General features: G+C 40.6%; 1 protein-coding gene across 2 annotated transcripts in view; it reads left to right on the top strand.

Annotated features, from left to right (window-relative positions):
* LOC103182909 (diacylglycerol kinase beta) overlaps positions 1-17878 on the top strand; it is a 175823-nt gene that overhangs the window by 131692 nt on the left and 26253 nt on the right. For both annotated transcript variants that reach the window (XM_042336191.1, XM_042336192.1), the window contains one exon: positions 4457-4547. In XM_042336191.1, coding sequence (XP_042192125.1) covers positions 4457-4547 — 91 coding nt within the window. The remainder of the gene's footprint in view (positions 1-4456; positions 4548-17878) is intronic.

Below are 17878 nucleotides of genomic sequence, written 5' to 3'. Positions count from 1 at the left end.
AGGCTGATCCTATCTTACCCGATACCCTATGAACATTTTCATAGATGATCACTGGATAGGGACATAAACTGGAAACCTGGCTTTGCTTTTTCCATTTTGCCCTGTCCTTCCTGGCACTGAGGGCAATTGTAGCACCTCACTAGGTGCCCCGTCTGGCTGCTAGACCAGGGATTCAATCTATGACCTTCTGATTTGGTCTGATTTTGCACTATGGAAATCTTTACCCATTAAGGCCATCGGCAGAGCCCATTCTCCAACAGTGTTCACCTATTTGTAAGAGTAACATTTTATATCAATAACCCAGATAGATAGGAAGCTGATAGAAATAAATAGACTTTTGTTCGTTATTGTAATGAGATGTACTGAAATGGGGTGTTTTTCTCTTTTTAAAACGAAAGAAAGAGCAAAACAATGAGACTTGAATTTCCCCCCTGTTGTTTGATATAGTCATTCGTATCCAATTCAGGTGGTTTTGCAATTGATGCTACATTATAATACTTCCATTTGATAGAGAGCCTTATCACATCTTTGAGACGTCTAAAAGTGCTTCACAGAATATACTGTAAAATTAATTCATTGTATATTTTGTGGGCCAACGATTGTACACCAATGCCACTTAAACTGCACAGGGAGATCAAGTCAATATGAATCCATATTAGGACTTGTCTGGTGAATTGACAGTCGTCATCATATACATTTCCTTTATGCAGACGGAAACTGTTTTAGATGGCATTGGTTACCCCCACCTCCTCTAGATGTTGCCAATTTTAGGTCCTTATCTGGCTGAGACATGAATTGGAATTCCAAGGCACCATCACGCTCAGGGAATTACTTCCTTTCCACATTAACAGGCAGATCCTTTATTTGATCCGTGTAAGGGGTGAAATACCTACTGATTGAATGTCTCCCTCCCCCCACTTCCTTTTCCATATGGATCTCATTTTCACACTAGAGTTCAATGGACAGATAAAGATTGATGTAACTACACCAGATCAATTATGTTAAATTAATGTGAACAATTCTTATTATTTCAATTAGATGCCTCTTTATAATGTTCCTTTGGGGAGTGAGAAAGGTCCTTGATTATATTAATACTGCTTTAATGTAGCGGGTATTATTGAGAACAGGAATTATATTTATAGGCTTTCCATATGCAGCTATTAATAATAATAATAATCCTTGCATTTGATATAGCATCTAATCAAGTCTTTGAGTGCACTAGGTCCACCTACAAACAGAGCAAGACTACAGCTGACTAAGGGTGTAATGTCAATTTACATATCAAGTTGGTCTCTTTGTAGTAGAGCAATGTCTCTTATCATGTTCGCTGGATTGCAAGTTAAATTTCTTGGTTTACCCATCTATTAAGAAATACCCTTCCTCAATGAGTTTTCAATGAAACAACTTACTGAAGGTTGCAATAGAAATTTATAAATTGTCGCTCTTTGAGTCTCTGGTCTTAAGTATCAAATCTTGTCACTCCACCCATATGAAGATAGAATATTAAAGACTGTGCACTTGCTTTCTGTTTTTCATCACTTCAGCTGCTGCCTCCACTCTGCTAACACCAGCCTGCTCCATGTCCCCTGCCCAATCCATCCCAACATTGGTGGATAAACTTCCAAACATTCTGCCCAGTGCTCTGATACTCTGGAAGTCCCTATGCCTCCCCACCCCCTAACCTTTAAATTCTGCCTTAAGACCCATTTTTCTCATATTTTCAACTTCTTTTTCTGTCACCTTCCTCCGCTCAGGTACCCAGTCTGGTTTATAAAAGCACTTTGAGATATCCTCACAACACGAAAAGCACTACATCACTGTAAATTATTGGTGATGATCGGGAACTTGCACAGAGCTGAATGCACATTTCTGATTTAATTAGACTGGATCATTTATAGTGCACATTGGTCACAATTCTGCCTTGTCTTGCTTTTCTTCCTTTGGTCAGGAGGATAGGGGAAAGTAACACTGCCCCTTTGGGACCTTTGTTTTGCAGTAAGATTATCGAGATCCTTGTAGTATTACTAACAATAACTATATCTGATATTGAGCTATACAAACCTGGAAGGTCCAAATAGTGAGAGAGTGTAGACTGACCTACGTTGTCCTAGGTGGTATAGATTCATTGAGGTGAACAAAAGCACCCCTACTGGGATCAGCAAGGAGCAGCGATCCAGTCTTTTAGTCAAACAAATATTAACAGTCTTGTTCGGAATAAAACATTTCTAAGTAATTATTAATTATGAGTTCTAAGAATTCTGTAAAACATGTATGAAGAGTAATATTATTGCAGATTACTGTTCTTAATCTTCTGAAATTGATGAATTCCAAACACTCATATCAGGATTAGTGCTTCTCAGATGTTATGGAATATTTTTCAACTCTTGTGCTTTTCTTTTCTAAATCCTGGGTGAAGTTACATTTATTTGTTTGGAGCCAGCATTAAACAATGATTTTGTTTTGGATGAAACGCTAAATCAGAATCTATGCACAGTATTTAAGAACAGTTTTATGATTGTATGCCATTTACCTACATATACACATCCCCTGCACCTTAAAAAAAATCCTCACACAGCATCTTTAACATCAGGAAGATGTCTCAAAACATTTCACAGAATGTAATGTGAAGTATAATTACACTGTATTTATATAGAGTATAAATACAAATGGTAGCTAATGTGTCCCACAAACTGCCATGAAGGGAATGACCCAATTTTATTCAGAGGATTGTTGGCCTGGAGAATGGGAGAAACTACCTTCTCTTGTCGAATTGTGCTATGGCATCTTTAACATCTGATGAATTATAGTCGTTAATCATATACATTTCCTTTACACGGATAGCAACTCTGTTTAAATGGTGTTGGCTACCCCCACCTCCGCTAGATGTTGCTAATTTTAAATCCTTACCTGGCTGAAAATGAACTAGAATTCTGAGCCATCGCCACCCTCAGGTGTTACTTCCTTTCCACATTAACAGGTGGATCCTTTATTTGACCCATGTAAGGGGTGAAATACCTGTTGATTGAATGTCTTCCCCCACTCTATCCCTTTCCATGTGGACCTCATTCCACACCAGAGTTCAATGTCCACAGGCAGCCCTCTTTACAAATCTCTTTGGGGTATGGAGTGGACGATATAAAGATTGATATAATTACATCGGATGGATTATATTAAATTAATGCGATCAGTTCTTATTATTTCAATTAGATGCCTCTCTGTATTATTCCTTTGGGGAGTGAGAAACAGTTTTCATTACATTAATCCTGCTTTAATGTAGCGGGTAATGTTGAGAGCAGAAATTATATTATAAAATTTCCAGAAGCAGCCATGAGTGCACTAGATCCACCTGCTAAAATCAGAGCACCTTCAGCGATTTGCAAGATTTGGGCCCCCAGTTGACAAAGTCTGCCATAAAATTGGGTTGATGTACAAGGCTGGCTTTGATCACTCAGTGAAAATATCGAGAGGCAGCCCCCATGGTCGTTCAAATGGTAAAGCCATCTAGTGTGGAGTTCAGGGATACAGTGCAGAAAGGTCCCACGTTTGATTTCCCCCAGGCTTGAGCTGAGTAGATGATCTCATGCATGGCAGATTGAGAGATACAATTGGCTGAGTTTGATCTCTGCTGTAAAATGGACATTGGGGAACCCAAGATTCCTGTGTTCTTTGCCTTTAAGTCGTGAGATTGTCTTCAAATTTAAGATTACGCAGAATTTTAGAAAACGGTCTTAAATTTTGTCTTAATTTGAAATCCAGTTATTGTAGTTTTTTGCTTTGGTTACTTTACACTTTAATTCAATGATCTAAGAACTTGAGAACTTTAATCCCCCACCCCCCCCACGGTATGACAACAGGATGGTCTCAATTGCATTTCCCACCCATCTTCCACACCTCCATGACCCCCATCGCCTTGCCTATTTAAGCAAATTAATAATTTAATATTGATATAAAATTACTGATTAAAATTACTCAATTGTTTGTGAGCTGTGGCTTTACATTTGTGAAGTGATATACAGGAACCGTTTCTCTGTGTTTGCCATATTCTCAATCTTCTTTAAACCAAAAGGCTATAGCAACAGGCATCACATTGTTATTCTTAGCATTGCACCTCTACAACAAGGTTCAGGGAACTGGGTGTTTGAGATGCACACACCAGAAAGGGTTGCGTTCTCAGGGTTAACATTCATTAATTGTTGTTCTTTATCACGCGCGATGACTCACTCATTACTCAGGGCTGCTTTTAATTCAGTCAGTGACAGGAGGAGAGACCTGTGTGATTGAATTCTCTCTCCTGCTGAGATTAATACTGATAACCAGCGACCCATTGCATTGATTTGTTATCTGAAACTATTAAAGTAAAAAGAGAAAGATCTCTTGGAATCGGCTGTGTTCAGTTGCACTAGTGTCTCAGTTCTGTGTGTGTGTGTGTAAAAAAAATACCACCTTATATTTTCAGAATGAAGAACAAACTGTGGTACTTTGAATTTGGAACGACTGAGACCTTTTCAGCCACGTGCAAGAAATTAAATGAGTTTGTGGAAGTGGAGGTACGTTTCCAGTTTTTTTTATTGGCAGGGTTGTCTAAGAAGCATTAAAGAGGCTAATGTGTAATTGGTTTAAGACTTGAGAGGCAGTAACAAAGCACTGAAAGAGAGTCATTCATGGCTTCTGCACGTGACTTGGCCTGGACTCTGAATTCAAGCTGAATGAAACTCTATCCAACCAGCCGATCATTTGCTAAAGATATGATTTACCGACACATGAGAATATCAGTAATAATTCTAAGAAATTGCTTCTAGCTCCCTTCAGCTTAAATCATATTTCACCAGACCTCCTCCTTAATGTGAACCATCTGGAGTAGGAATGAATACTCCAACCACAGCTGTGCATTACAAATGCCCATACTGTTCTGTCTAAATATTTTCTCTGGGGATGTCAGGAATGGCTATATTGCTACAAATGTGCTAAATGGCTTTGAGGAATAAAGAAGCATTATTCTGTTCTTATGGGTCCTTCCCATGTGTAAAAAAATATTTTCACGCCATTCTAGTCATTACACGCTTATCCAGCCTGCAGATGATTCTAAGAAAAAGCGTCAGCTTGGCTTCAGTAAGTAGGACTCTTGCCTCTGTATGAGAAAGTTGTGGATTGAAGCACCAGTACGACTTACACCAGTGCACTACAGCAGGGCACCGTATTATTGAATGAGACATTAAAGTAAAGTCCTGTGTACTTGCTCAGGTACACAGTGAAGCTCCCATGATGCTATCTGAAAATAGGACCCTGGCCAATAAGGCCCTCTCCAGATTAGTCATTTACCTCAATGTTTGTTTAGTGGGACAAAAACAGTCACTGCACTGATTTCTTTGGTAAGCGTTTTAAAGCATTATCTCCTGATCAGACACAGTACAAATGTAGTTTCTTTCATTATTGATGAATGAGCCTGGCTGCATTGACCGATGCTGCTTTTATATTTTTAATCCCATAGTTCGGACTATGATGCTGGAGTGCAGGCTCTGACACACTCTTTTAACATCACTTTCTGTGCAAAACAGTTTCCTCCAGTTTAACCTCGACAGCACAGAGCTCCTTTTGTGCATTTCACATTTCACCCTTCCACAAATAAAGCGAGGATTTAACTTGGGAGGAGGAGCTTGGGCAGATACCAGCTAATTTTTTTGGCTACTGCAGACTCTATCACTGATTACAGTAGCAGAGATTATATTCTATCTGCCTCCGCCAAAACAGGGAACTCGTCAGAGCCCTGATGTTCCAATTAGTTTTAACTTGTTAGACCATTTGACTACAAACACACAGGCAGTACATTTCACAGTAAAATCCTGTGAAGCACTTTGGGATGCCTCGATGTGACAAGGCGGTGTTTGAGACTGAAAAATCTTCAATTCTGTCTCAATTTAAAAGTGGGTTCTTTTCAAGGGCTGCATTAATTCAGCTTCCAAGTTGAGATGAAATGTAAAGGTTTGTCTTTACCGTGCTGGGTGACCCTATATTTTCAGACAAAATAGTGTAACAAACAAAAACTGGGTGGAATTCAGGCCCCACAACAATGGAACCAATCGTTTCTGGCCCAAACAGAGCCCAATCACATATTTTCCTCTCTCCATGGATGCTGCCTGACTTGCTGCATGTTCCCAACAACTTCTATGTTTATACCAGATTTCCAGCATCTGCAGTACTTTGACTTTTGTTTTTTGTTTCCAATCATCTATTTGTTCACCTCCCATTTGGGACAAGAAGAAATAACAATATTTGTATTTTAATATAGTGCTTAATTACATTGCAAACCCTCTCAAAGAACTTCACATGATGAGTTGCAGTTTTCTGATTGCCTTAACAATTTAACCTTTAACAGCAAAGTCCCACGAACAGCAATGAGATGAAGGACCAATTAATTCGATAAGGGAGGACATCAGAGATCTTTGTGACATTCTTCAAAATGATCCCACGGGATCTTTAATGTCCAACTGACCCGACAGCTTGAACCTTAGGTTTATGTCTCCACTGAATGACAGTGTCTCCAACAGTGCAGCACTCCCTCAGCATTGCCTCAGTATTGTATTGGAGTGTCGGCCTGGATTATGAGCTCAAGTCCTAATGTGGAAGTGAAACCCACAACCTTTTAACCCATTGGCAAGAGAACGGCCAGTTGAGCCTGATTGACGCTATAGCAAAGGTTTTAAAAGGGAGACTGCTTTCATGAAAAATTGTTTGGCAAACCTTTGGGAATTTTGGGGTGGAGGAGGAGGGAATCATTGTGTAGCACATACCAAAATGTGTCAACACATGTCAACACCAAAAATGTGACTGCTTCATGGAGGGGGTGGGGGGTGTCTGATGACTCGGACCTGATGTTATGGGTCTGTGTTGGAATAGACACATATATACACACACAATCCATGTTTGTTTGGATTATGTACAAAATATACAGTCAATTCACTTTACAGTATATTCCGTGAAGCGCTTTGAGACGTCTCGAAGATGTGACAAGGCGCTGTATCAAATGCAAGGATTATTATTATTACATACATATATACACACACTTAAAAATGCACACTTTTTCTCACACACGAAACACACACACATACAGATATATAGGTATCTACGCACATACACACACATATGTACATATATATGTACACACACACTCTCTCGCACGCACGCACACACAGGGATGATGAACATGAATAAAAAGACCTACAAGCTGAATGCTGTGGTGGCCAGCATTGATCGCTAGTGCCCTTATCTTTCAGCAACCTCCTAATGTCACCAGAGGTACAAGCTAAGATGTCTGCTGTCACTGCATTTCTTTCTGTGTTCTTCAGCCTTTCTGCCCCCACTTTCTGGAACTCCATCCCACAGTCCCTCCTCCTCCCCCCTTTCCCTCTCCAACTTCAAAATCCATCTCAAGACCCTCCTCTTCGACTGTGCCTTCGATCACCCTCCTCCCCTTACCCTCCCCACTCTCCAACCCTCCTGATCCCAACCACCAGCTCAGGTGATGATCCCTGATTGTCCAGCGCCTTGGGACGTCCTGCTGACGTGAAAGGCGCTATAGAAATTTAATTTGTTGTCAGTGTCGTTTGGAACACTGATGGAACTGCAACCTGTCGCCCCTCCTCGGGGTGCGCTTGCAAAATATTTCCTACTGTTTATGCTTCTTGTTCTCCACGTGAAGGAAACATCAAATGAGGCCTTTTGGGATTTACCACCTATTTGTTTTTCTGAATAAGTATTTAAATATGGGATGGCATTGATTGGTCCCACGCAGTTAGCAGCCTTGATAGCCTTGGTGCTTGGTCAGACCACAAGGAGAAACAATTAATTGATGGTGCCAGAGGTGTAGCACATCCAAGAAAAGGTTTGCAACTCTTCAACATCACTGTTATGTTTTCGCTTCTTTAAAAGAGATAAATTGCAGCTGATTTTACAGAAATAGGCCTGGAGATATTTTCCACTTTATTCAAAATCATTGCCTTTGACATTAACTATATATTTTATTGCTACATTTCATTACTGTTGGCACAGAAGAGGTGGATTATCCAAATTATCCTTTGTTCCCATCCAGTTTCAATATTATATGGATATCTTCTGCTCTTCTATTCATTGCTTTTATTATGTGTAATAAACAGCATATGCCACCCAGCGCTAACTCATCATAAATGTACAGCTCACAGCACAAGCTTTTAGCAAAAACATTCCAAGTAAATGACTTTCGTCCATTCATCATTCAGATTCACTTGCTGGCAGCTTGCCAAGCGCAGTAAAAATTTGTCATCTGTTTCCATTGCTGTCAAGACTGCAGACTGGGCGAAAGGCAACACTGTGAACAATGAAAAATTGTTTTTCCATTCCCTGCCACTCTGTTTATAGTGGCTTTGACCTGCAGTGCTGATTGGAAATAGCAGGGATATAAAAAAAACATGCAAATCCAATTGGAACCTAAGGGTCAATCAAAGGAAGATTACTTGAATTTTGGATTTTATCTGTTCAGCGACAGTCACTGCACTTTACAGTATATCTTGTGAAGCTCTTGAGGACGTCGCCACAACATGAAAGACTATACCAAATGTTAAGATTATTATTATTATTACTTATTAACTTGGAGAGTGTCCAGTATTTGATTTGAATACAGTCTAAATTTTGAAGCCTCTTTTCTACAAATTCTTTTACCAACTGCAGAAAGCTTCAATGTGAGTACTGAATTCAACAATACCTTTTGGAGTATATACAGTGCAGAGATAGTGTTCAGAGGTGAGCACTGGCTGAGTTTCTTTCTCCTCAGTATCACAGGGCTTTGTGAGGCCAATTGTAATCAATGTTAACATTCTGCTCAGCCCAAAGCAGGGATTGAAGCTGGTCTTCTTCAGGCTCTGACTCACATGGCCAGTGGGTTTATTAGCTGAGTCATGGTCCATTAACAAAATTCTCAATTATATCACAAAACTGTCAAAGATTTCTCAGGTTGTTAGACTGACTAACCGACCACCACTGACCGATCATCACTGATATGATTTTGGGAGGATGATTAGTTGTCTTCATGAACCTTCTTTACACTTCCTAAATGGTTTTGCACATTGATATTTCTTCAGCGCCACTGCAATACTGCCATGTATCCAACTCTGACTAATCTAGTTACGGTGACTCATGTGATTGTATTTCATTCTGTTCTTATCATCGGGCCCCTCCAGCTTGTAATAAAGTCAGCAGCAGCAGGCGTAATGAGTAGTGGGCTAACAGTTTGCTGTTGTAGACAGGGTTGCAGACCCATTCCACTGGATGAAGTTTTTCAGCTCTGGTTTGCCAGTACACGGTTACTGGAGCCCAGCACAGCCACTTTAATTATTGTGGAGTACTGTAGTGTATTGGTTAGTTAGAGCACTCGCAAGCAAGAAGACCTGGGTTTGATTCCCAGACAAGGTTAAACGTTGGGCAAGTTTCCTTACTCCATATGCCTCTTTGCCTTGCATTGTGCAGGAACTGTTAGTCGATTGGCAGATTGCTTTCCAGGGATAATAATCCCTTCAAACAATAATAATAATAATAATTTGGTCACTCAATCTAGAACTGTTTGTGGGACACTGCTGTGCACAATTGGCTGCCAAGTTTCGCCCACAAAATATACAGTTAACTTACTTTACAGTATATTCTATGAATTGCTTTGAGACGTTTCAATGATGTGTTAAGGCACTATATCAAATTCAAGGATTATATATTATTGTATATACAGCTAAACAGTTTGGTCCCTGTTGTAATAAATAATAATAATAATCCTTGTATTTGATATAGCACTTTTCATGTTGTCTAGACGTCTCAAAGCGCTTCACAGAATATACTGTAAAGTCAATTGACTGTATATTTGTGGGCAAAACGCAGCAGCCAATTGGCACAGCAGTATCCCACAAACAGTCGTGGATTGAAGTGACCAATTTTATTTTATTTTTTTTTTCTTGAGGGATTATTATCAGGCGTGTGGAGTAAGGAAACTTGCCCGAGGTTTCACCCTGCTGGGAATCAAACCCAGATCTCTTGCTTGAGAGGCGAGTGATGCATCACAGAAGGACTTTGAAATGTCTCTATAAAAATGAAAAACTCTAGTTGGATATAGTCTTCATACAGCAAATTACATTGATCTTCAACAAGTGAAGAAAACTGAAAAGTTTCACTAAGTGATCAAATGCTTCTCCTCAGCTGGTGAGTTAAATCCTGGGATGCATACTGCAAACCTGAGGGCAGCGCAGATGAGTTTACCTCTGATTTTGATGTTCTTTCCTCCTATAAAGTAATGTTGAAGATCAGGTGCAGTACATTGTTAGAGTTGGTGCGAACTCGAATGTTTCAGTTCCAATAGAAGATAAATATTATTGAAGTGCATTGAAATGAAATCCACCTTTTACTCCAAATCACAAGTGCTGGAAGCAGTGGTCTTTAAACCAAAGCTGCAATTTTCAGCGTCGTCCTGGAACCAGGAAAAATGGGAACGAACCATTCAAGGCTGCTGAGAGTATTCATCGACTGAACTCTTGGAAACCTGTTATAAATAGCAACAGCGAATGATAGCCCTGATAGAGGGAATAGGAGCAGGTTTGAAATATGTAGGTACTGCAATAGGCAGCTCCAATTTGGAGAAAATGAATGAGGTCAAGATCCCAAAATCATTGAGTGAGCTCTAATTTTGTGAGCAAGTGAAAGGATTTTTTTCCCTAAGTAAGATGGCCGATTGTGAATTATAAACTCATTGAAGTTATAACAATTTTCAGTATTCTAACATGGGAATCTTCGAACAAGAATTAATGGAAAGGTGGGAGAAGGGGGGTTCATAAATGTTGTCTGTAAGTACTGTATGCAATATTTGAGGAATAGAATGTTTCAATACCATAACGTATGTGCTGTCCACCTGCCTAAACCAAACTTACATAAAAATATCTAAATATTCCTTCAATATCTTTCACTACATCCCAAATTAAATTCTTTGTCAAATAACTATCTAATTCCCTCCCAGTCTGTCTGCTCACCTCTCTGATCAGTGTATTCAACATCTCTGTTTTTTTAAAAAATAAACTGGAACAGTCCCTCTTCTCTTTTGTTCTGGATATATTGACTACGTTAACATTTTATTTAGGGTTCAGTATTATTAGTGCCATGTTTGGATCTTGACTACTTAAATAAGGTCTTCCCTGAGCTTTATTTTTAGTCTGACCATTCCCATTTCCTCATAACTTGGGTGTCTAATTCCAGCTATCAATCCAGTTGTCCTCTATTTTACCCCTCCAATGCCAACATGTCCTTACTGAACCAATGACCAGAGTTATATGCAGCTCTCCAGATGGGTTTGGACTTGTGCCCTGTACAAGTTCAGCATTACTTCCTGTGACCTACTGTTTGCTGTATCCATTCAGTTATGCACTCCAACATCCTGTTCACTTTCTTTCGTAATGTTTTATTTATTCTGAGGGTCATTAAAACCGAAATGTTACTGGATCCACTAGACTGTGTGCCTCAGATTTCTGAGGGACAGCAGGGCTGAGAGGACTGCTGGACACAGACAAGTTCATATGTGTAACTTCCCAAAGCTCTGCATTTGTGGTAAAATTGCCCAAACCAGGAAAATCCCGCTCTTTATACATTTTTAAATCTTGCCATTATGATGGTACCTTATTTCATAGCTTATCTCTTAAGCAATGTAATAAGGAACAATTATATTGGCAGATTTAAAAGGGCACCCTCAGTTTGGGCACAAGATATATAAAGGCCACCATCACCTTTGGCATTACTTTATTCTCGAGCTTCTCTTGACACTCCACCTACTTGGATCAAACAACTTGTTAACAGATGGCTGAACACAATCCCAGGTGATTCTGCTCCTATTGAATGAGGGTGAGCGAAAGCAACAGGTGGAGATAACAGAGGATACACATTCATTCTGTTTGAACTTCTGGGCTTTGCATTACAGCATCTCAATGCACTCACAATGTCCAAAGTATCACTTGCTAATGGATTATTACTTTACAATCTATGTAAATGTGAAACTTTCTCGTGATTATTTAACCATTTAATGGTTCACAAAATATATATTTAGTGGCAATGAGATAATAATCCTTTCACGTCAGGAGAATGTCCTGAAGCACGTCAATGAAAATATTGTAAAGTGGAGTGACTGTGTATTCTGTGGGTGAACAGATGGTAAACTGATTGGTGGTTTATTGCCCAATATGTTTGCCGGAGGATAAATAGAGATAACATTCAGAAATGTTATGAACACTATTATTTGAATAAGTCAATTTATAAACGCAGCAGTTTGGGTTAAATGTGGGTGTGAGCTGTGAATCTGATAGAAAATGAACATTGTTCCATGCTGTGAACACTAGTTACACTACCTTATTCGCTTATAAAATCAGCAATCACTGCACTGTATAGTTACAATCCTGTGGAGCCCTGTTGAGATGTTTTGATGATGTGATACGGTGCTGTGTCAAATACAACAACAAAATTACACTTGTATAGACCACCTTTCATGTCGGGAGGACGTCCTAAGGCGCTGGACAGTCAGTGTTTCGAACCCGAGCTGGGGGTTGGGATTGGGGGTTAGAGGGCAGCGGGGCAAGGAGGGTGATCAAAGGCACGGTTGAAGAGGAGGATCTTGAGATAGGTCTTGAAGGAGGGAAGGGGCTAGGCAGAAGGACTGCGGGATAGAGTCCCAGAGGGTGGGGGCAGAGTTGCTGTAGGCCCATCTGCCAATGGTGGGGCAAGCGAGGTGAGAAAGGCCATGGAGGGCTTTGAAGGTGAGGACCAGGATTTTGAACTGTATTCTCTGTGTGATGGAAAGCCAGTGGAGTCAGGCGAGGATGGGGGTGATAGGGTGATAGGGTCACGGAGCCTGGTGTGGGACATGTGCTGCAGAGTTTTGGATGATCTGCAGCCTGTGGAGGGAGGATTTGGCGAGGCTGACAAGCAGGGAGTTTGCATAGTCAAGCTTGGATGTTATGAATGCGGTTTCAGCGGCCTGCGGTGTGAGTCAGTGGCAGAGCCGGGCGATGTTGCGGAGGTCGGGGAAGGCAGGATGTGGGGTAGAAAGGATAGTTGAGGGTCAAACAGCTGCCAAGGTTCCGGACTGGCTCAGTTAGGTAGAGTGTGCATCCTTGGATGGTGATGCCGTCAGCGCCTGAGCCAATCAGGAGAACCGCGGTCTTGTTGACGTTCAACTGTAGAAAGTTGTCCCTCATCCAGGACTTGATGTCTGACAGACATTCTGTCAGGACAGAAGTGGTCCTGGAATCGAGGGTGGAGGCAGAGAGGTCGAGTTGGGTGTCATCCGCATACACGTGGAAGTTGACCCTGTGTCACCAAGAGGGAGCATATAGATGTTGAAGAGGAGGATACAAGGATGATTAGTAATGTTAACAGTGATAATATCAGGGCCAGTTATAAGAACCCTACTGGAAAATAAGTGATCTTCGATAAATCAGTGGAAGAAGGCAGTTTGTGTATGTATGTATGTCTGTGTGTGTTACTTTGTGTAAGATAAATGTCACATTGATTTCCAAAGTCTTTGGCCGGGTGCCATGAATCCAGTCTCTACATGCGATTGACTCTGCCGTGTTGAGCCCAACACAGTGCATGTGCACACAGCCTGATTAAACAGTAGCTTTCCTTCCCCAATCGCACCACTGCTAAAAATATCCCCCGGCTGTTTACTTTTGCTCTCTGCTCACTCCCATCGCTGGCCCCAGCCCTCTTGGCCCTGTTTGGATCAGGACCACGTCTGAATCTTTAGATTTCTGCCAGTTTTATTTTTTTCTCTCTGTTTATCAAATGATGTTAGTGCCAGGAATTCATGCAAAGACTTTCACTTTTTTTTAAAAAAGGAGCCTTTGTTACTGTAAAACAGTATGATGCAGCCGGTCACTTGTTAAGTTGTGAGCCTCCTTGTTACATTATTACAAGGAAATTGTAGCCATAATTTAGAAGCTGTAAATAGATTTCATAATCCATTTAGAAACGGTTACAGGCTTAAGACTGGAGCAGCAGTTTTCCTACATGTGCAAATGTATTATGTGTAAAAAGAAAATCTACAATCGTTACAGTATAGTACGGTACCTTCTGGTTGACTCCCATGTGTTTTTAATGTTACTTTGAAAGGAAAAGTGGTTTGCATGCAAATAAATATGGTCAGCGTTGAATCAGAATATGATCACAGTTATGTAATCTTGTGGATTAATGTTAAACTCTCCATTGCCAAATCTGCCTCAAGTGCTTATTAATCTATCTCGTGTCTCATGTTATGTAAACGCAATTTGAGCCTATATGTTTTAGAGCATAATTTATGAGATGACCTTGTGGTGGTCTTCTGGAGGCAGAAAATTGTGCTGCAACATTATCCGGCAGGTAGCTGGAGCTACAAATGATTGTTCTCAGAGAGTAAGACTGGACTGTGACTATCACCAGTATGGCAGCCTTCACAGCAGATCACAGTCTCTTTGTGACTCCCCAATATCCACTTCCAGATAATAATAATAATCCTTGCATTTGATATAGCTCCTTATCATGTTTCCAAGATGCCTCAAAGCACTTCAGAGAATTATACTGTAAAGTGTCGTGACCATTTCTAAATTTTGTTTTGTGGGTGAAATCCAGTTAGTTACTGGATAGCAATTGAAAACAAGAGGTCTTTGGTTTTAGCCCCACGTAGGGACTTTGAACTTATAGTCTAAGGAGACCATACATCTACCTGTTCAGGTCATTAAAGAGACCATAGCTGTTTGTGGGTCTTTGCTGAATTTAAATTGGCTGCTGTGATCACAACAATACAATTACATTTGTAAAGCGTCAGGCAATGTTCACCTACAAAATCTTCACTTCACTTTACATCAGTTACCTGTGAAACACTTGTAGGTGTTCTGATGCTATATAGATGCTCCATCAAATGCCAAGATTATTATTATACAATTATTACAGTGACATTGAGGTCAATTGTTGCATCCCTACTGATGGCTTGACTGATATGAACTAACTTGGTACAGAGATGAATTGAAACAGGGACCTTTTCAGACTGCTTGGCCGAATGTGACATCTGGCAATGCGGTGTACCCATTAAACCATCTTTGATTCAATACTTTATGCCATTTATTTTGGAGGCCACATCCCATTCAGGGTAATTCCATGGGGTCTGCTCACTCTATAGCACCTCACTCCAGATTATTATTTAAGCGCGAACTAGACAATGAATGTGGGCAGGTTATTCAATCATAGACGACATCCCAGCTGAACTTGATACCATCTTTACTCAAGGCCGGAGATTTAGATTAAACAGTTGTGGTGAATAAACCTGGTAAACAGGCATTGGACTTAGATATCCAGAACGTCGAAGTGGCTGGCATGTCATTTTGCAAGCTGTCCTGAAAGCTCCTCCCACCAAGCTGAAGGCAGATGTCTGTGGAATAGCTGATAAGGAAATTCTGAGGCCTGGGACAACAGCTGCTGGAAGGTGTTACCTGCAGGACAGATTCATAAACACACATGCATATATCCAGAACTTGGTGTTTAACTGGTTTGGTGCCCAGAAAGATAAACAGTTGTTGCTGAGGCTCACATTTCCAACTGGTGAAACCAGCATGCAATGAGGGGTACGTGGGTCCAAACTGTGAGCAGGGGAATGGTAGCAATGCTTTCGTATATGTCATGCTGAGCTATACTGCTCACCAAGAAGCTCAAAAGAAATTCCTGCTACCCACCATCCACCCAGTGAGTTCTCAAATCTGTGCTTGTCAGATATCTAACATCCAGTGAGTGACTGTTCTCTTCCAGGGAGGTAAGCAGGGCTGAGCTGGCTGACAGTTGACATACCTTGCAAAGAAATATCATAATTGAGTTGATCCTCTGTGGGTGGTCTTGGTAGTCCAGATCCTGATCCAAGCGGATCTGGAGTACTCCAAGGCAGTGATGATGACAGGACAATTGACTCACTGGTAAAATATGAACAGGCAAACTAGGCATGGGGGCATGGGTACTTCCCACAACTTCTGTATTTCCAGTGACTTAAAGGGGCTACCCAGGTTGCAGAAGACAGTGCAGCAGAGATTATGATTCCTGGTGTTATTTCTTTACCCGGAGGGTAACTATCCACACACACACACACACACACACTACTGGAGTGGGTATTCTGGTAGGATGAGATCAAATGGGCTGAAGGGCCTTCATCATCCTGGATGTCCTTGGGATATCCCCCTGAGATGAAAGGCGCTATATAAATGCAATTTGTTGTTGTGGATGTTCATCCGAACTTCACATGATCTTTTGAGAACCACTCAGGGAATACTGAATGGTGATGACCAGGACTGAGAGCCCTAGCTGATTTTTCTCTCTCAATCTCTCTCTCTGTCCCTCCCTCAATTTCTCTCACTCAAGAGCGTTAAGGCTAATCATAGCATTCTTAGCTACTGCCCCAGATGAGATTAGCACACATCAAGGATTGAATGGTGAGAGTGTGAGAGAGAGAGAGAGATTTGATCAAGCTATTTGTAAATCTCTCTATGCAGTCTTCTTTTTCTTTCCAAATTGTTTCTTGGCTTCTTGGCACTGATTCAGAAGCTTACATTTGTCGTGTTTTGCTTCTTACACTGCTGTTTTTGCCAATTGCAACTTATCTGAAGGTAGTAATAGTTTACCACTGATGTTTGGAGTTCATTTGCCATATAATGCATCATTATTCTAGTGATAATTGGATAGTATAATTTGGAAGATTGTGTGCTTCAAAGGTGTGCATTGCCTTCAAGAAACATTTAGCAAGCATTGACCTTAAAGCCTCAAATTCATTACAGACCGAGACAAGAGGCTTTTTTGTTATGCAGCAGTGACCTTTAAGGTTCACATATAAATGACGCGTTTAGGCTGAGAAGAAAGCTTTGCCCTAGACAAAATGTTTTGAGATTAGTGCATATGTGCCCATGCACAAACACACACACTCATTAATATAATGATCGTTGCATTTGATATAGGGCCTTTGACGTCAGGAGTCCATCTCAAAGTACTTCACAATATTTACTGTAAAGTGTAGTGACTGTGTATTCTTTAGACGAATGAGGCAGCCAACTTATGCACAGTAGTGTCCCAGAATCAGCCATGACCAATTTTCTCTGGGGAGAGCATTTTAACGATTTGTGCATTTTGGCATGCAAGTTATTTGAAAGACTTGATGCTTCCTGCTTCAGGGTTGTTTGCTGATACCCACTGCATTCATTTTATACACAATTTGAATAATGCAGATCAGAAGGTGTGCCAACAGCAACACACAGAGTGCAACCAACCAAGTAATCACTTTTATAGCTGTCAGGATTCCTGGTGACCTGTTTGTATCTTTAGACGACAGCACAAAATACTGTACAATGTTTATTTGCTTTTATTATTGTTAAGTTAATCTTCAGAAATTTAATCTCACATATCTACTGTATAAAACTGGCTGCAATACTGTGAATCTAAAAATGCCCTACATTCCATCAAGTCTTTGTCTGGTGGACTATTTTACCATAAAATCTGAAAGAGAATTTTGGAGGAAATACTTCACTCAGACGATAGTGAGATTGTGGAACTCACTGCCTGAAGTGATGGTTGAATCAGATAGTTTAGATATATTCAAGAGGAAACTAGATCTTCACATGAAGGAGAATAGAAGAGTATGGGAGGGAGTAAAGAATGGGTGGAGACTCGTGTGAAGCATAAACAATGGCGCAGACTCAGTGAACTGAATGGCCTGTTTCAATTCTTTAAATTCTTTGTGATCTTTGTAATTTAAGATCTCTGCCCTCTCCCACTCCAGGCCCCACTAGATTTTTGCCCCATCATCACTCAGCTCTACTGGTTCCCC

This window comes from Callorhinchus milii, unplaced genomic scaffold, assembly GCF_018977255.1.
Source record: "Callorhinchus milii isolate IMCB2004 unplaced genomic scaffold, IMCB_Cmil_1.0 Scaffold6, whole genome shotgun sequence".
In the NCBI taxonomy this organism is placed as follows: Eukaryota; Metazoa; Chordata; class Chondrichthyes; order Chimaeriformes; family Callorhinchidae; genus Callorhinchus; species Callorhinchus milii.
The sequence above is the reverse complement of the archived record's forward strand: the minus strand, read 5'-3'. Positions and strand labels throughout refer to the sequence as shown.